General features: G+C 39.7%; 1 protein-coding gene across 3 annotated transcripts in view; it reads left to right on the top strand.

Annotated features, from left to right (window-relative positions):
- Positions 1–4,259: 4,259 nt before the first annotated feature.
- The window catches only part of Stoml2 (stomatin like 2), a 33,417-nt gene continuing 16,658 nt past the window's right edge, over positions 4,260–21,018 (top strand). Inside the window, exons 1-5 of one of the 3 annotated variants that reach the window (XM_067094076.1) lie at positions 4,260–4,420; positions 8,617–8,706; positions 11,902–12,049; positions 12,218–12,338; positions 19,500–19,627. In XM_067094076.1, the coding sequence (XP_066950177.1) occupies positions 4,370–4,420; positions 8,617–8,706; positions 11,902–12,049; positions 12,218–12,338; positions 19,500–19,627 (538 nt within the window). In that variant the 5' untranslated portion in view covers positions 4,260–4,369. Of the gene's footprint in view, positions 4,520–4,716; positions 4,744–8,616; positions 8,707–11,901; positions 12,050–12,217; positions 12,339–19,499; positions 19,628–21,018 lie in introns of those variants that run through there. The other 2 variants (XM_067094085.1, XM_067094070.1) reach the window with 2 other exon arrangements.

The raw sequence follows: 21,018 nt of genomic DNA on the forward strand, positions 1-21,018 counted from the left end.
TTGGGGGAGGACTTTGACCGCATGTCCAGCACTGCAGCCGCACTAGTGGCTGCAAATGGAAGCTCCATCCACTGCTACAGAACACGGACCCGTGGAATATCCATCCTGGGCCATAAATATGAATGGCCCTTCATCATCGCAGATGTCAGGTTCCCCTTACTAGGCGCCGATTTCTTCGCACAACATGGACTGCTGGTAGATGTCGGCTGAAAACGCCTGCTGGATACTGGAACCTGCCACTCCCGACCACTCTCCGCCGGACCAGGAATGCCCACCATATGCTCCATCTCATCAAACAAATACAGCGCCCTCCTGCATGAATTCCCAGATGTCTTCAAGCCAGAACTGCATCAGGTGCCTAGTACCCAGGCCAAGCATGGGATCCACCACCACATCACCACTACAGGCCCGCTGACATATGCCAAGTTCCACAGCCTGCCGCCCAAGAAACTCCAGGATGCTAAACGAGCATTCGCCGAGATGGAAAGGATGGGTATCTGCAAAAAGGCATCAAGTCCATGGGCGTTCCCCCTCCACATTGTGAAGAAAGCAGACGGTTCTTGAAGGCCCTGTGGGGGCTATCGTCAGCTGAACCTAGTGACAACACTGACCACTACCCCCTGCCAAACATGCAGGACCTAACAGGAGCCCTGCACAGGGCCAAGATATTCACAAAAAATGGATTTGCTCAAGTCCTATTTTCAGGTGCCAGTACATCCTGACGACGTTCCGAAACCAGCCATCATTACACCGTTTGGGACATATACCTTCTCCTACTCCACCTTCTCCCTCAGGAATGCCGGGGCCACATTCCAACACCTGATGGACAGCATCTTGGGGGACCTACCTTTCTGCGTCTGCAATGTGGACAACATCCTGATCTTCTCCAGGTCGCCGGAGGAGCACCTGGATCATGTCCGGGCTGTGCTGAAATGCCTTCAGGAGAACGGATTGGTCGTCAGATTCAACAAATGTACCTTCGGGGTGGAGAAGGTAGACTTCCTGGGACATGAGGTCTCTCTGACAGGTGTCCGCCCCATGGCCTCCAAGGTGGATGCAGTAAAGGATTTTCCAACCCAAAAAACGATCAAGTCCCTGCAGGAGTTCCTCTGCATGGTCAACTACTACGGATGATTCGTGCTGGACATCGCCTGCATCATGTATCCCCTAGCCGGAGTGCTGAAGGGGAAACCAAAAGAACTGACTTTGGAATTCCCACAGCAAAAGGCATTTGAACAGATGAAGGCAGCCCTCGCCAAAGCCACCACCTTAACATATCAAGACCTCACCTGAGACTTACCACCGACATCAGCAACGTCGCTTGCTGAGCCGTGCTGGAGCAGATATTAGATGGTTCCCCCGCCTGCTTGCATTTTTTACCCACAAGTTAAAGCCGCCAGAGACCCACTACAGTGCATTCGACAGGGAACTGCTGGCAATCTACCAAGCCGTGTGGCACTTCAAGTACCTCTTGGACGGCAGCCCATTCACCATCCTGACAGACTGCAAGCCGTTGGTACATGCGTTCACGAAGGTGGGAGATGCATGGTCGGCAAGACAGCAATGGCACCTGGCTGCTATCTCTGAATTCAGATGCACCATCAGTTACATCCCCAGCAAGACGAACCCGGTAGCCGACACCCTATCAAGGATTGAAATAAATTCAGTCCACCTGGGCATAAACTACGAAGACCTGGCAAAGGAACAGGCCGCAGACCTGGAAACGGCAGCTTACCGCATGGCACTTGCTGCACTGAAGTGAGAAGATGTGCCAATAGGTGAATCCAGATCGACACTTCTCTGCGACACCAGTACAGGCTGCCCACGCCCCCTGATACCCGTGTCATGAAGAAAGCAGGCGTTCGACATCATCCATGGGCTGTCCCATCCACCAGGATGAACAACAACGTGCCTGATGACAGAGAAATTTGTGTGGTACGGGATCAGGAGGGACATACGAGAATGGGTGAAGAACTGCATACCGTGCCAAACAAGTAAGATCACAAGGCATACGGAATCAGGCATCGGGGACTTCCCTCAACCACGACGGCATTTCGGGCACATCCACGTAGGTGTCGCAGGACCTCTGCCACAATCAGGGGACGCCAGATACCTCCTGACAGTCATAGACTGTTCCACAAGATGGACGGAAGCAACCCCAATGGTAGAAGCATCAACAAGCGCCTACACAGAAGCCCTACTATCGAGTTGGATAAGCTGTTTTGGTGTGCCGGACGATATAACTACAGACAGGGGCCCTGCATTCTTGTCGGAACTCTGGGTCTCCCTGGCACGCCTGATGGGGACAACACTCCACAGTATGACGGCATACAACCCTGCGGCCAGCTGTATGGTGGAAAGGACCCACCGTTCATTGAAAGCAGCTCTGATGGAACGTTGTACTGACGAGAATTAGAAGGCGCAGCTGCCCTAAGTCCTGCTGGGTCTCCGCACTGCACGAAGGGCAAACGGCGAGGAATCTCCCGCAGAAAAAGTCTACGGCAAAGCATTGGCCATACCTGGAGAATTCTTCCCCACGGAGCTGGACGACCCAGATACACCCCTTCCGAGACTAAGAGGACTTTCGCGGACAGGACCCATAACTTCAGTCCAGAAGGCCTGAAAACCTGTACACACGTCTTCATGAGGAACGACGCCCACCCTTGACCAGACCATACAGAGGACCATACCAGTCATCAGTAGAACATCCAAGGCCTACCTCGTCAACATCCATAGACGGGAAGACTGGATATCTGTCTACAGATTAAAGCCAGCCTTCCTAATGAACAGCGGAACCCGGGAGGAAACCGGCAGACGTCCCAGAATTCCTCCACAAAACAAGACCTCGGATGAAGAGATCGTCATCCCGAAACGAGGCCGAGGACGTCCCAAAGGCAGCACTAAGGATGTCATCCGCCCGGCAAAACCGCCGGACGACTCAACAGTCGAAACCGCCCCACAACCGCAGATATCAAGAACTCGGGGTCGGCTCCTGCTCCCAAGAAGATACCGTGAATAACATTCAACAGATCTTCCAGTCATTATCTCATAATAATTGTCGGGGGGGGGGAGCACTTGTAAAGACGTCTTCTTTACCCATTAATTAAGATCATGTATCGCATCTATCAACGCAGCAAGAATCTCATGTATATATTTGTATGTAGAATTTCCTGGCCTTTTCGCCAATATATGTTTTATCACTGTATGTACATTATGTCTCTTGTTATTGTTATTTGATTGACTGTTAACAAACACAAATTGCTCTCACTCAGCGTGCGGGTCACGGAGACTTGGGGTCGGGCACCAAGTTTCCGTTCGCACGCTGCTATGTATAGGCTACCTTATGCCCAGGTAATAAATCAATCAGTACCCAGTTCTGTCTTCTTTGACCTCATACTAGTAGGATCGTATTTTTTAGGGTTTCCCATTTTTCTTGGCATCTTAACCTTGTCTATAAGCTCATTGTTCATTTCTTACAGTTCATTTAATTCTTTTACCTCTGGTTTGCAATCTTTAAAGAGTCACGTGTTTTTGCAAAATACAATTGGGCTCCCTAGTCCCTACTGTCCCTTGACACATTGCTTGGAGACGTGCACATGTCGGTTTGATATCATGTTCCTTCTTTTTAACCCTTTTTTCACAGCTTCAGTAGGTTTAATTTAGTTTTTGTTTGACTTATTTTTTCCCCTTAAATCATTACACTGTTTTGTTCTCAAAATGAACAATGCTTTGCTTTCTGACCAATGCTAGTCTCGTTTCATCCATGTTGCGTTTGATTTAGACCTTCCCATGATCACACGTACAACCATCACATCAGGTTTCCAGTCCACTTCACTATTTTTCCTTCACTTTAGACGTTTCATTTCCTCTTTGTGCCTTATTATTCTCCACGGGTGGTATTATATCTTCGGAAAATTTCCACTCGCTCGATTAAATTTAAATATTACCACTCTGACCGAATCCTGATCCGCCGTCGGTTTTAAAGTTCAAGAAAGTCACAGCTTTCAGTAAGAAAGACTAACAAGAAATAGCCTTAAAACCCAGAAGAAGAATGTGTTTACAGTACAGTTGGCAGAGGGAAGCGATATGTTATAACGACACCCTTTACTTCCTAAAACTACATGGAAAATAAACAAAGTTTTGTATCAACTCCTACATGTATACATTAATTGAATTTCATTAGGGTAGAAATTTAAAATAAAATGGTGTAAAACCTCCAACTATTTTATGAAAATAGACATAGTCATAAGTGAGCACAACGCTCCCCTTTCTCTTGATTTTATAAGCCTGTTTCACCACATCACGGAAATTTTGATATTCATGGTTGTGGAGGTCTCATTAATTACTGTTTCTTTTTTATAGACCGGAAATGTTGTCCTCTGCTTTAAGAGGCGTTGCAAGATCCTCCAGAACTTTACTGGTGAGTATGGCTTTCTAGATGTGAGGTGTACCGAAAGAACATTTGTCCTGAGGACCAAGGCTCAGGCGGTCGGGCCAAAGGTCGAAGCTAGCAGCAGAGGTCTAGTACACAGATAACTGAATGAGTCAGCCTATACTGTAATCCATAGATTAGGCTGTTTACTTAGGGCAGTTTGGGTAGAATGAAGTTTTAACAGCGGGGCGGGGAGAACGACGGAACAAGTTCCGCGGACGAAAACAAACCAAATCTTTGCGTGAATGCCATGTCCTGATCGTAGGCTACCAGACCTTGCCTTCCTAACCTCATGTAGGATGCCGTGCCCGGTAATTCTAAGCCGGCTGTCCGCAGTGAGCTAGCCTATGGCAGTTGACATTTTCCTATGTTATTTTACCTGCTGAACATGAATTGAAAATAATATTTTGGCTGTTAGCTGTAACTAAAATGTAATTGACCCTTGAAAACTGCATGTCTGTACCAGTGGGTTGCACACAGCTCAAGGGTAAATTACGGTTTAGCAACAGCCGGCTGGCAAAATATTACCTTAAACTCTTGAAAAGCAAGTAAAATGACAGAAAAAGTCAATTGCCATAGTCTAGCTCCACTGCACACTATTCAAAGCTTTTGTAAACGGGAAACAAAACATTACCATTTCTGCTTTCAACTTGGATGGCCTGTATAGGTGGCCTTGGCAGAACGGCGCTGCGCGCCTTATCTGCACTTTTTAAGATTCCTGGGAAGCTTGTATGTTCTGGGAAGAGGTAATATTCTTGTTCAGCAAGTAAAATAAGTTAGGAAAACGTCAAATTCGTCAATTGCCAGAGTCTCGCAGCTCTCGCTAAGCGCAGAAAACCGGCAGCTGCTGATTTGTGAACTGAAAGCTAGCGCATGCGTGTTAAGGCTTAGAATCAGCAGTACTAGTAATGAATGAAAAGTGCCTTTGGAACGGCTCCTGCTATCCATTTATTCACCCTTCTTTTTACGCTTGTTTTTCGTTTTCCAAATGACATAACAGGAAATGCAACAATAAGGTGCCCAAACCTTTTCCCAAGTTATTTACCCCACCCAAAACCCTGAATTCCCAATGGGTCCCCCTTACTGTTAGCTGTTCTCAAAAGGGTTTTACCCCACCCAAAACCCCGATTCCCAATGGGTCCCCTTTACCCTCGGCTACAGTTCTAAAGTAATTTACAGCTTAATTACATTTGACTGCCAAAATATTACTTTAAATTCTTGTTCAGCAGGTAAAGTTCTATAGAAAAACGTCAACTGCCATAGCCTAGCGCACCGCGGACAGCTGGCTTAGATCTACCCCGTGCCCTGACCTGGTCGATCCCAACAAGTAATACTAAACCTCGGAAACAGTGGACTAGGCTTCCGTTTGGAGGTAGTGTTAAGCTGGCCATACATTTATGCAACTGGCACACTGATTTCATAGTGACTGGCACAAACTGGTAAGTCTTTAATGTGTATGGGGGCTATTGATGCCAGTCCTGTTGAGACTGGCATGCCCAATCATCCTTTCAGCATGTTGAAATGAAATTACTGGCATGTCTTGCGTCTTCTCGCGCTAGTCTGCTGCGTGTGTGGGGAAGGACTGGCTGGAAAAAAATTTAGCATGGCCACTGCATATTCATCTGCCCTCTCGAAATATGCGTAGAGCAAGTCATCTGTGTGTGTGGGCAATACCCAAGCGGACTGGGAGCCTGTGCTAGTCCCAGCAGGACAAACCCGATGCCAGTCGCATAAGTATATGGCCAGCTTTTGAGCCTGATTCCGTCGTTCTGCAAACTAGCCTACCCAGCATAGCTTAGCTGAGGCTGCTGACGATGTCCTCCAACCTAGGAAATAGGCCCAGCATAGTATTGGTGGGCTAGGACAAATTCTCTAGAATGGGCTGTAGAGAAACCAACAGCAAATTATCAACAATCTGGCAATGACTAGTGTAAGGCTACATGTTGTAGTACAGAATAGGTTAACACACTGAATGCAATTTAACCTACCTAGAAGGTGGTAGAATTATCAATTTTAACCAATGTATTTAACCTAAATTATCCTGCATATTTCATAGGCAGGATGCCTTAGGAAGGGTTAGGTTAAGGTTGGTTTGGTTATGTTGTAGCCAGTGCCGAACCACTTCGTCTGAGCGAAAATTTAGTCCCTCCAGTTTATACATTCATTGCCCAGGCCAAGATTGCAAAACAATGTTTCATAACTAAAATTTGGTGTAAATTGTATTACTAACATCATTCCACCCTGTGTATATAAAAAAACATTGTGTTGACAGTTTTTGTTCATTATTTTTTGGCAGCGGAACCTGTTGCTGTTGTTCTCTACTAGCCCCGAATAAAAGGTAGAAAAATAGTTTTAAATTTTCATTGGCATAGTGTACAGTATTATTGAAAGGCTTATGGTTTTGTTTTGTGGTTCTTCAAATAGCATTACACATAGGAATTTATAATCTGGTGAATGTATAATGGCATAATTTGCATATTGAAACTGAAATGCAATTTTAGGCTAATCATTTGACAAACACTATGTTTCAGCTGGCCTTTGAAATACATAGGCCAATTTAGCGTAAGTACATCAGTTGACATTGATGATTCTGTCACATTCCAGGTAGGTTGAATTGAGTTTCAAGTGATAGCCTACTCTTTATTACAACTCTTAGACTAGTCACTGCCTGATTATTGATAATCTGCTATAGGTTTCTTGGAATTAATTTAGGATAAGGGTTCAGGGCTGAAATACCTAGAGAGGGAATATGACTGAACCTTGCTTTTTCTTGTTTGATAAATTTTGTCTTTCCTTACTGGCTATCTATGACTTGCCTGAACTCGCTACTGTCATCCTTTCTCTGCTACTGACAGGTATCTGAGGTTTTAAAGGGAATTTCATCTGACCATTTTTCACTTTTATACCATTGAATATAACTTATCTTTATTCATGCTCTTAGGTTGCTCTATGAGCCAAACCCTGTGCTGGCATAACACAAGCTTAATCATAAACAGCAACAACCAAACCAGCTGATACTCCCCAATAAGTATGAATGTTTGCATATCAAGGAAAAATACTAATTAACTTTGAAATTTAATATGTGCACTAAGTAAGAATAATAAAGATATTAATGTTTTCATTAATATATTTATTATATTCTTACAGTACTTTATTAAACGATGAGAAACTGAACACTTAATCCCTTCTCAGTTGCTTATGTCATTGGCATTTACTCTAACCTAATTTTAATAATAGGTAGACAAATTTTCAGTGCCCAGTGGCATGATGAGAAATCTCGGGATGCCTGAGAGTAGTGATTTTTGAGAGCTTATAACTTACAATTGGATTAGGAGTGTATACAAAATAATTATTATTTAGAAGGAATTAGAATGATATCTGTCAGTTAATTTTACAAGAAGTCAGCCTGTTGCTTACATTGTTGCTGTCAATTGTTGAAGTTTAACGCCTAGTTTCATCTGAAGGATTATCAGTTGATGGAATACAGTTGTGTAAATAGCATCTTGGCAGTTGATTAGCATTTATATCATCTTTCCCTCTTGTCCCTTCTGTTCATAACAGCATTTTTCAGTACATACAAATAGTGCCATTTTGTTCTTGGTGGAAAATAAATTACTGTAGTAAGTTTTCTTGCAAGTACTGATAAGTACTGTATTTTCTAGGTTTTTGAGACCCATGTAGGTACAATATCATATACAATTTTATTTTTATAAAGACTACAAATATAAATGACAGTCTTGAACAATGTCTAATAGTACAAGGATAGCTGGACACTAATTGCATTGTCTGTTACCTGGGAAGAAATTCAGTGCAAATACAGTAGAATATGAGGACTTTTATATTTTGTGTAGACATTCAAAATGTAAAATCTGATTTTTTTCCATCCTAACCCCTCCATTTAGTACTTTGCAGCAATCACTTGAGCTCGTTTGGGTGTTGCCAGGAATATACTGGCAGTGGCAGAGGATACTTACTTGAGAGAAAAGTTGGTAATCCCTAGCCACCAGATATTGAACATGAATTATTGAAGTGTTGTAATTGTGGAGTTGTATATTTTGTACACTCTTTAGATGTTTGTTGTGACAGTTATTTGTTATTTTTTCCTAGTCTGTTTACTTTAGTATTGTGCTATTGCTGTATAGCTTATTATAATTTTTCCTTCATTTTCTGCTCTTATTTTACAGCAGTCCCGTGGTACACCAATTTTAGAAACTTTACGATGCAGGTCACACCTCCCATTGAATACTGTCGTCATGTTTGTACCACAGCAAGAGGTTTGTTCTTTTCACTGTTATTCCTCATTCACAAAATTATTAATTGTTTATTATTCTGTTATCATCTTGTGTTAATATGTTAGTCAACATATGTTCTCATATTGTCATAATAAAAGAATTTCTCAAGTACTATTCTTATAAATTTGTTTAATGAAACCACCGAATCATTCCCAGACTGACAGAAGTCTTCTGAAGGATTTATTCTCAAATGAAAAGTAATAATTGGAGCAGGGTAAGGTTTAATAAGTTGAATAATTAGGTAAGGAGAGACCAAAGGGAACAAATAAAAATTCAAAGGCAGAGAGCAATGCAGCTGGGGCTGAGTACTACAAAGAACTTTTAATACCATTAACAGTAATGCTGTGTGAGAATCACTTTCAGGTGGTGTTCTACCTTATGGGAGAGTATTTTTAAAAACTTTAGTGTTATACATTACTCTCAGCAGAACTGGAATAGTTTTCCGAAATTAAGTTGAGGATTAAATGGCAGATTCAGTATTTTTCCAACATATAACAGATTGAACCGTGTATTACTGATAGAATATAAAGCCATTGGAAATGCTTTAAAGTGGATGTTCATGCTTTGTTTTCTAGTTCTGAGGAACTAAGCCCAAGGAGTCAGTGGCGCTTATTGGGCAAGTCAAGGCCGTTGAAAAGGCGTGCAGTGGACGCTGCGAACTCTTCTCCCGTTCCTTGCAAGAGGAGTAACGATCTCGAGTGCCCTTCTTGTAGTCATTGGGATAGCCCGGAATGATTTTCTTCTGATAATATCTTGGCTGAGGATTGGTGTTAAGCGCCGAAGCGCCAAGCATTTTGTAGGTGTTTGTCGTTTGCCAGGGAGTGTTGTTTGGAGTCCGAGTGCCCAGCAGTATCGGAACTTCCTACAGTAGTTGAGCGCCCAGTATCTTCAGTGTGTCATTCAGCACCCGAGCACCCAGCAGCGTCCATTCGTGATTTGGCACCCGAGCTCCCAGTAAGCAATGTACGTCAGGCAGCCGAGCTCCTGCATGTTCCTTCTCTGGCGCCTGTTCTTGTGTCGTCGGAGCGCCCACTCGTCGTCCTTCCATTTAAACTGCTTCAGGGCTCATGCTGTGGAAACTTCTTCAGCTGCTCAAGCTTCTGCAGTCATTGATCCTATCCTAAGTAAAATAGATACTATTTTAAGTTTACTTAAGAAAGCTCCTCCGTCTGCCCAAGTGCCTGCAAAGTTATCCTTGTCACCCATATCTTCCGAGGAAGAAATCGTAGCTGATCAGGAGATAATGAGTGACACTCCTACGGCATATGCCTCCTTGCTGAAGATTTTATTAGCTACTTTTCCCAGCTTCTTTTCTCCAGCTACTCCCTCCTCTCCTGTTTCAACATTCTTTATGGAGGCTGTGACTGCTGGTTCTTCCAAGTTACCTAAGTTAGTCCTCTCTTCTTCAGCGAAGAGAGTGGTGAGTGACATTGAAGAGTGGCTAGCAAAGAAGAGAGACCAAGGCAAAGCGACTTTCAGTTTTCCTCCTTCAAGACTCTCATGAGTTAGCTACCACTTTTATGCCACGGGGAAGCTCCATCTTTGGGAGTTTCTGCCTCCTCCCAGGGGACTTCCCCGGGCTGATAGATTTGGCGAGGAGATCAGCATTTACTTTGGCGAAGATTATGTTTGTGGCTTTCGAGTTAGCACATCTGCTGAAGAACATTTTTAAAGTCTTTGAGGTTATGAGCCTTCTAGACTGGGCGGTAGGCGCACTTGCTCGCAAGATCAGGGACTGCATGGATCATCCTCAAGATTCTTCATCCGACTGGGTTAGGAATTCTTTCTTGTATCGATAGGGGTATTAGAGACAGCTCCCAGGAGTTAGCTGGTCTTTACATTATGGGTATCCTCAAGAAAAGGGAACGGTGGTGTTCCTTTACATCCAAGGGAGTAACACCTCCTCAAAGGTCAGCTCTTCTGTTTTCGCCCTTAGAAAGGACTCGTCTTTTTCCCCGGGCGACAGTGCTAAATATCGCTACTGATCTTCAAAAGAAGAGTACGCAGAACCTCTTATCTCAGTCTGCTAGACGTCCTAAAGAGCCAACGACTTTTACTCCCAGACTGAAAAATAAACAAAAAAAACATTAAAGTATAAAAATAAATCATCAGCACAGGTATAAAACACAAACACTCAGGTCCTGAATTGCTTGGAAGTCCCTTGACGAAAGAGCTTCATTTGGACGATCAGTCTGCAGTGACCGAAAAGATGATCCACCTGCTGAGAATCTTCTGGACTCTGGGCCTTGCTTGGAATTCTTCAGCAGCCTCAAGTCACTCCCCCCCTCCCCCCCAACTCTAACAATTGCTGTGGAAGACTACTTGCTGAGATTGTGAGGCCAAGCAGTTTTGCTGCTAATATTTTCATTTCATTTGGGCTACGCCATCAGCTACCTTTTGGAGCAGACAAGAGGCACTGATCCAAAACAACGCAGGAGCTTAAAACACCGGACCTTGAAGAGACCGGTGCCTTCAAACCCATCACCTCCTTTTTCTTCAGACGTGGCTTGTCACTTCATATTCCTTTGTATAGCGTCTTCTTAAATTCTTAAAGACTCCAGGATCCTGTGAAGCCGTCTTCAGCTCTTGTCGGATCCATTTCCCCCGAAGAAATTTTCAAAACCTTTCGTCTCCAGGAAGGACCAAAGCCCATTCCTTCTCCATAAAAAAATCCATAGGCTTCAGAGCCTGGAGATCATCTTGAAGCCTTCAGAAGCCCCAAAAGCCTCCTGAATTCATCTTCAAGAATGTGTGCTTCCCCCCAAAGAAATCTTTGAAGCCTTTCATCTCCATAAAACTGTTCTTTAGTATTATGCAAGAAATTCAAAGGCTACAGAGCCTGTAGATTGTCTTGAAGCTTTCGGAAGACCCAGAAGCCTCCAGAATTCCCAGAAGCCTTCAGAGTTCCCAGAAGCCTCCAGAATTCTGAGATTCCCTACTGTCACCCCAGGGAGGACAAGATCCACTTGGAAATGATTATTATAGAAGATATTTGTATTGATTATTTTAATTTTATTTGTTTGTGCATTGAGACCTCTTTTGGGGTTTCATCTGGCAAGGTTTGCAGATGTGTAATTATGCAGCTTGGATAGCATGAATTTCATGCTGATAGATTTTTGTTTCCTTATATTCTGAAATGTACTCTGCTTTCATATGCAATCTGTTTTTTTTAACCAGGCATGGGTTGTTGAAAGAATGGGAAAATTCCATCGTGTCCTTGAACCAGGCATAAATATACTGATACCAGTCTTAGATAGAGTGAGATATGTACAAAGTCTCAAGGAAATAGCAATAGATGTTCCTAAACAAGCAGCTATTACTTCAGGTAAGTACAAGTATGATACTGAATTTTGGAAGTGATTGATTTACCTTTTGATGCTCAATAATTATAGAAAAATTAGTTTTTGTACTAGGATTGTGAAGAAGGTTGCAGCTCTTAAGAATAGAAATTAAAGTATAAAACATTGGTTAACGATAATGTTTGGTTTTTCAGATAATGTAACTCTAAGCATTGATGGGGTGTTGTACTTGAGAATTCTTGACCCCTATCGTGCTAGCTATGGAGTGGAGGACCCTGAATTTGCTATCACACAACTAGCTCAGACTACAATGAGGTAAGAGCAACTTGTCTTGAGTAAAGCTACAATTTCTCTCAGCAATTATTGTTTAATTACAAAACAAAAATAATATTCATTTTAACCCCTAAACGCCTACTGGACATATCATACGTCGACTAAAATTGTCTGTTGGGTGCCAAGTGGGCGTCGCACGTCGTCGACTACAAAAATTTCAACCTTCGGTCAACTTTGACTCGACCGAAATGGTCGAAAAACGCAATTGTAAGCTAAAACTCTTACATTCTAGTAATATTCAATCATGTACCTTCATTTTGCAACAAATTGGAAGTCTCTAGCATAATATTTCGATTTATGGTGAATTTTTGAAAAAACTTTTTCTTACGCCATTTGTAACTCGGCCGAAAAATTTAAGAAATTCTTTCGTCATTTTGTCGTAATTTTTGCACTGCTCTATATTAGCCGTTACATAAAGTTTTATATATGAAAATGTGCGCAATTTCATGTACAATACAACAGAAAATAACTCATGGTTGTAGCTTTTATCAGTTTTGAAATATTTTCATATAAATCACGATAACTGCCAAAATTTCAACCTTCGGTCAACTTTGACTCGACCGAAATGGTAAAAACGCAATTGTAAGCTAAACCTCTTACATTCTAGTAATATTCAATCATTTACCTTCATTTTGCAACCAACAATGAAGTCTCTAGCACAATATTTCGATTTATGGTGAATTTTTGAAAAAACTTTTTCCTTACGTCTGCGCCAGAAATTCTTTAAATCACGTTGTCGTAATGTTTGCACTGTTTTATATTAGCTGTTACATAAAGTTTTATATATGGAAATGTGCGCAATTTCATGTAGAATACAACAGAAAATAACTCATGGTTGTAGCTTTTATCAGTTTTGAAATATTTTCATATAAATCACGATAACTGCCAAAATTTCAAGCTTCGGTCAACTTTAACTCGACCGAAATGGTAAAAAACGCAATTATAAGCTAAAACTCTTACATTCTAGTAATATTCAATCATGTACCTTCATTTTGCAACAAACTGGAAGTCTCTAGCACAATATTTCGATTTATGGTGAATTTCTGAAAAAAAACTTTTTCCGTACGTCTGCGCTAGCGGTAACTCGGCCGAACATCTCAGAAATTCTTTTCGTCATGTTGTCGTAATGTTTGCATCGTTTTACATTAGTCGTTACATAAACTTTTATATATGAGAATGTGCGCAATTTCATGTAGAATACAACAGAAGATAGCTCATGGTTGTAGCTTTTATCAGTTTTGAAATATTTTCACATAAATCACGATAACTGCCAAAATTTCAACCTTCGGTCAACTTTAACTCGACCGAAATGGTAAAACGCAATTGTAAGCTAAAACTCTTACATTCTAGTAATATTCAATCGTTTACCTTCATTTTGCAATAAATTGGAAGTCTCTAGCACAATATTTCGATTTATGGTGAATTTTTGAAAAACATTTTCCTTATGTCTGCGCTTGTAACTCGGCGAACATCTCAGAAATTCTTTCGTCTCGTTGTCGTAATATTTGCACCGTTTTATATTAGTCGTTACATAAAGTTTTATATATGAAAATGTGCGCAATTTCATGTACAATACAACAGAAAATAACTCATGGTTGTAGCTTTTATCAGTTTTGAAATATTTTCATATAAATCATGATAAATAGAAAAATTTGACTTTCGGTCAACTTTAACTCGACCGAAATGGTCGAAAACTGCAATTGTAAGCTAAAACACTTACAGTCTAGTAATATTCAATCAATTAGCTTCATTTTTCAACAAACGGGAAGTCTCTAGCACAATATTTCGATTTATGGTGAATTTTTGAAAAAAAATTTTTTTACGTCCAGCTGCGTTATTTAATTCATGCATCATTTTGTGATAATATTTTCTCTGTGTTGCTTTGATCGTTTTACAATTTGTTATATACCAAAATCATCGCAATTTAGTGTACAATACAACTTAAAAAAATTAACTCATTAACTTTAACCGTTGTGCTTACAGCGCGATTTGTATACAATTATATAAGAGTTTTTTTTTGCTGTCATATATTCCAATATTTATATATGGTAATGATATTTTTTTTCATTTCTGATGGTTGCATACTAAACTTCAGGCAATGACAAAAAAAGGAGCCAAAAATGAACTCTTAATCTTAAAAACTAAGCGTGCTGTGATTTTTTGAAAAAAACTTTTTTTCCGTTTTGGCGCTAACTCACTGAACGCCGCTGGCATACGGGAGACGTTTTTGTAAATAGAGGCTCGGCGTTTAAGGGTTAAGAACCGTAAAATATTTATAATACTAAATCATTACCTTAACCTCCAAACTGGTATGTGTGGTTAGAAATTGTGTGCCAGAAACCATTCATCATTTTAGTTTAACTGCCAAAGTGCAAGGTAAAGAATTGGGAAAGTTTATTGTAGATACATAACATTATTTAAAATATAAGGGCAGAGAAAAATTGGTGTTATCTGTTTAGTGCGAGCTTAAAAGGCTTTCTTGAAAAGAATATATGGGATTTCATGTTTGCCAGCAATAAGTGAGGTAATTATGCCTAATTATATATTTTTTTTGAGCTTTTCTTAGCCAAACATTGCACTAATTGTTTTTTAAAAATAAAACTCTTTAAGTATTCAGTGAACTAAAAACATTAAAATTTTTCAGCTCTGAACTTCATATTATTTTCCTTTTTCAAAGGCAAAAATGGCATATCTTTTTATCCTTTCCCTTTCAACCGCAGAGGAATGATTGATGGCTAGGTAGTCTCTCTCTCTCTCTCTCTCTCTCTCTCTCTCTCTCTCTCTCTCTCTCTCTCTCTCTCTCTCTCTCTCTCTCTCTCTCTCTCTCTCTCTCACACACACACACACACACACACACACACACACACACACACACACACACACACACACACACACACACACACACACACACACACACACACACACACAACACACACCACTGACACAGATGAGCATCATTCATTGTTACAAGATTAAAAAGAACTGGGAAAATTTACCTTGAGAAACATTGTAGGAATAAAAAATGTGGCTGGTAGATATAGGCATATTTGATGTTCTGAGTTTATGCTATTTTTAAAGAGCTTTCCTTTTTTATATAATTGTTAAACTTACTTATGTCTTAACCAAAAATTGTTCCATTTTGTATTAAATGTTTATAAGCAAATATTTGAATTATGAACATTTAATTTTCCCAGCATTGTCCTCCACATTAAAGTATTTCTCTTTCTCTCTCTCTCTCTTTCTCTCTCTCTCTCTCTCTCTCTCTCTCTCTCTCTCTCTCTCTCTCTCTCTCTCTCTCTTTCTCTCTCTCAAATGTAGTGAGTTTCTTTTCCTCTTTACTTTTTATTTAAGTGAGTTTTCATTTATCTTTCCTTATGAAAGTCTCTTTTGTTTAAATGAATATACCATATTTCTGTCATATAAGTCAGCATCTTTAAACAGAAATAGCTAACAGACATTCATGTTTCTGTTCATAAGGGAAGTCAAATGTTTTAGGTTTAGTCTGTGGACTATGAGCAATTTGTTTTGGTTATGAGAACAAATCCCGTATGAGATGTAAAAAAACTACTCATCTCTTTTAACAAAGATATTAAATTTTAGCGTAATTGCCAGCTGTTGTATCATACGTGAGGTACAAAATCAAAATGACGTGTGGGTGGGCTATCTAACCTACACCACTAGAGCTTAGGATATATTACCCATCAGATATTTAGGCTACAATATGTACATATAATTAATTAGCGATATAGACTAGTAGCATATAAAATATATAGTGAACCCCTGTCTATTCACAGTTCGAGATTCGCAGCTTCGCCTGTTCGCGTATTTCACTGTGGAACATATATACACATTATTTGCGGAAAATTCGCCTATTTGCAGTATTTTCCAAAGAGAACTATTCACATACTACTGTATTTTCATATTTTCGTAACTAAATGCACTTTTTGTGATAAAGCTATTAAAATATTCAGGTGTACACATTTTTAGAGTGTTTTTTGGTGTTTTAAACTATCAAAATAAGCAGTTATAAGGGTTTTTAGAGGGTTGTCAAGCATTCACTGAATTTAGCTATCCACGGGGAGTAATGGTACACATCCCTGCGAATACCGGAGGTCGACTGTAGTAACCCTTCATTTATTTTTTATGATTAGGTCTGAGGTACAGCGCAAAAGGCCAGGCTATATAGTATAACCCTCCATTTATTTTGTACTATTAGGTCTAAACTACAGTGCAAAAGCCAGGCTATTTAACCCATCACAACATTAGGCTACAATTTTTGTTTATAAGTAATTATTGATGTAGGCTATTAACATATAATACAGCAACCCTTCATTTATTTTGCATTATTGGGTCTAAGGGGAAGTGAGAATTTCCAAAGCATAGTCATGGGATTAGTGGTAACAGGTAGGCTAACCTAGGTTATACTGCCTCTAGCACAATATCTTAGCTTGACCCTGGTTAACATATGAAACTTACACAAACTTAAAATACTGTATAGAATCCACAGAAGTAAGATTTAAAGATGTTGCCTTCTCTTAACAAGCGCATAATAAACACAGAACGAACTGAAAAATACAATTGTGTATCAAGCAAAGTGTCTCACTCTGGAACTTCATCATAATAGTCTAGACTACCTAAAACTGTATTCACGATCAAGGAACTAATCATCAAATGCATGAAATTCAAAGGTAGCCTGTTTATTGTTTATGACTATGTATGTACTGTATAAGTAAAAAGAAAGAAATACAATGGCCACACTAACCAGAACAGTTAAACAGTAACACACACAACATAACTGCGATGCTATTGTGTTACACATTCACCCAGACTCCTTTGTCTCAGGGGAATTTACCTGGCTGATAGATGTATTTTTTGCTTTCCTATCCAGACCATTTGATCTTTGCTCTGTACATCCACCTGCATAATTTGTGTATATAGATGCACTTTTTTCTTTAAAGTATTATTACGAGCACATATCCATTTGAATTAAAAAATGTTGTGCCTTGGTATATTGTTGATAAATGACAGATCAAATTGTGCTGTACTCTGATAGGCCATAACATGGCACATAATACCTCACTTTATGTTGTTAGTTTGTTTCAAGGCTCATGACTTGAATTGAAAAATGACTTAAAATAGAATAAGCCATTTAAAACACAATCTGGACACCCTATTATACAATAAGTCGTTGCAGGTCATTCTTTATTTTTGTTGCAAAACTTTGAGTAGCGTGAGAACATGGTTTGGTAATTTATATTGGTTGGATTTAGCAATACCCGCAGGCAAAAAATGTATGGTTCCAGTTAGCACTGACACAACACTAAATTTGCTTTCTATTCAGAATAGCAATGGCCTTTGTAAAGCTGTAGGAAACAAAGATTTAATTAAAAAAAAAGTGTCTCATCTCATATGCAGTATAGTTGTTACATGTTTAGGCTCTGTGGTTAGCTTGACAGAATCAGCATCAAGAGCCACTTTATGCTGGGGGCTGTGATGCATGTTAGGCATGTTGACAGATGCAACTGTGTGAGGAACATGTTGATGAGGATGCATAGTTCACATGTCATGCATGATATGTATGGCAGGTTTGATGTCTAGTCATAACCAGTATGGTTCACAAATTTTTTTCACGTTGCAATCAAGTATTTGTCATAGAGATTAAGTTCCTTCTGATTTACTCGATTGTGGTACTGCATAAAAACATCAGTATTTCTTGTGACAGACAACTTGACTGTAGTGTTGAACAGAGCATGCATGACTCTTCAGTATTTGTTGGCTGAATAAGCTACTGCTTCAAGAAGCAGAAAGTGTTAAAGTCCTTTAAAGTTTGCCATGGTTGAGGTACGTTCAGGAGCTGGCATTGCATGTAGACTTACAACTGATTGTTGTTTTTGTTCCTTCTGAGGTAGATGGCAGTAACATAATTTATCTCTGTGATATTGAGATCTTTTGTTATCTTAAAGGCATTGTATACTTGAGGAAGGCATTATATTGTATGAGATGTTGTCTCAACGAGGTTCTTGGCTCAAAAGATGGACCCAAGGTTCTGTCATGTGGTGATCCTCCAAATAAAATTGGATATGTTTACTTCTGGTAGCTCGAAGGGTGGTAGGGTTCGGCATGATGATGTGTTATTGTTGCTAGCAATGTCAACTGCATCAAAGACTTGCTGATTTGGTTTATTTGTTGGCTTGTTTGGGCAAGTTTGAGCCTTTGCAAGTAGCTGTTATAGGAACAGTGGTGCCTTGTTCATCACCCTCATGAGTCAAGTAGTATTCCCCAGCTGTTTCCTGAGGGCTTAGACTTCTCTGTCAGTGGTTAATAAATGCCTGTTAATAACCTTTCATTCAAATATGTGTTGATCAGAAGGGCCTGTAAGAATTGCTCAAGGTTCTGCTTGGCAGTCATTCCAAACTTTGTGCCTGTAGTTGCTGACATTTGTCTGAATTTCTCTTAACCCATTTCTTTGGTGGCATGAAAAGTTAACAAGGAGCAATGCTATTCCATCCGAAACTTGTCAGCAGTTGCACAGTTCTAAGAAGTTTTAAACGAGTGATTATCCTTTTAAGGGCTGTGTTTGGTGTTATCATCATTCCTCCATTAATATTAGAAAGGGAAAACAATAATCCTTCTCTATGGAATTTCAGACAAATATCCTTACCTTATGGAAATTCAGACAATTATCAAGTCCATTTCTGCTTGAATCTCAGCAGTCTTTGCCTGCATGCCGTATGAATAGTTGCTTAAGCATGTAACATTTTTTAAGCAGTTCTCTTTATGATTCATTGCTAGGAGCAATGAATGCATAAGGAATGCTCATTCTCATCCCTTGTTGGTTGACTTTTTCCTTTCCATTTCTTACTGCACATTTGGCTGATATACTTGTGCATCATGTAATTCCAGTGTGATTTTTTTATTTCCTTGCTCAAGGATACACTGTAGCATATTGTACATGTTTATTTTCTTTTTATAACATCATCATCATTAATTTTTTAAATGCTTTCAGATTAGGATTGGGAAAAATTTAATTGTTGTTTAATCATCAGAAATACTGCTTTAAACTAGTGGTTAATATCTGTCAATGAAAATTTTTACTTTTTCAGATTGGAGTACTGTATGATGATTTTTTCTTTTATTTTTCAGATCAGAGCTGGGCAAAATCTCATTAGACTATGTTTTCCGTGAAAGAGAAAACCTTAACATGAATATAGTTGAAGTAATTAACAAGGCTTCTGAGGCTTGGGGTATTACATGTCTTCGTTATGAGATCCGTAAGTATTAGCCATGTGTAGTTTCTAAAAAAAAAATTACTTAGTAACATTTAATGGGTTAACATATAAGTTTTTACTTAAGAGTTCAGTTTATATTATAGTAATAATCTTGTAAATTATAACAGTAGTCCTGTATTTTGTCACATTTATGGAATCAAAACAAGAACAGGATTGATGGTGAAATTAAATGCCAATATTATTTATAAAAAGAGTATTTCCTTACAATGTAAACAACTCATTTTATTTGAGCTGTGACACCTGCAGTAAAACATGCCAGCAGAATTGGGTCATTCAGATGCTAGGACCAATCTTGAGCCATTTTGTCAAGGAGGATTTTGCCACCAGAGGGAACCTCTTTCACTTGCTATCCAGGAAATAGGATTTAACTGCTGAGTTGTTGAACGAGTTACGTACATATTAAGCGTGCAATTTTTATTTTAGCTCATTTCTTACCGTTAAGTAAAATTAGTACAGTAGAATAAAATACTGTAGAAGTTCAGTTGTTTGGCTTCTTTGGGACTGCACTCATGTTGAGTAATATGAAAATTTTGAAAAAATAATTTTTAAAAATTTTTAGACACAAGCAAATTACTTAGTATAAGGAGCGTGTGACAGCCAAATTTCAAGGAATTATAAAATTTTAGTTATTAACAGTTTTCAATTGTTTTGTCTCAATAAACATTTCCTGAAGCAATACTGCTAAAAAAAAAATTTAGATGGGGGTATTGACAATTTTGTTCATTGCTTGTATGACACTGTGAATCACAAATTGTAAAAAAGACTTGTAAAAAACAGGTTTTGACGTAGGAAAAACCTATTTTTGATAGTCGCTGTTGAGTCCTCAAGGAGTTACCTTCCATGGTCTACCAGAGCTCCATGGTGACCAAACTAATATCAAAGAATTCTCTTCTAGTTGGTCTTTTGGCCAGGTATTGTGTCATAATGATTAACATTATAATACATGATGGAGTATATAATGGACTCAAAGATAAGAGGGCACTTTCCCTTATCTTCAGCGAAGCTGAGCCCAGTTTTTCCTACGTCAAAAGAACCTGCAAGAAAGAGAAGTGACTATTGTGCATGCGCATCCGCCCTCTTGTTTACAACTGGGCCATTAAAAGACAAGGAGCCATTACTCTGTTGGTCAATGCAGGTTGATCCCTTGCCCAAATCCCATGCCTTTTCGTCAGAGAAGTGGGAGGGTTTTGAGGACTCAACGGCGACTACCAAAAATAGGTTTTTCCTACGTCAAAACCTGTTTTTTGATAGCGTAGTCGCTGTTTCGTCCTCAAGGAGCTTTACAAAGAAATTGACAGGTGACGGAAAAGGCTTAAGCTCTCGATTTTTAATCCCAACACCCAAGAGGAAATAACATTTCCGGTCCAAGGTCT

This window comes from Macrobrachium rosenbergii, chromosome 4 (assembly GCF_040412425.1).
Source record: "Macrobrachium rosenbergii isolate ZJJX-2024 chromosome 4, ASM4041242v1, whole genome shotgun sequence".
In the NCBI taxonomy this organism is placed as follows: Eukaryota; Metazoa; Arthropoda; class Malacostraca; order Decapoda; family Palaemonidae; genus Macrobrachium; species Macrobrachium rosenbergii.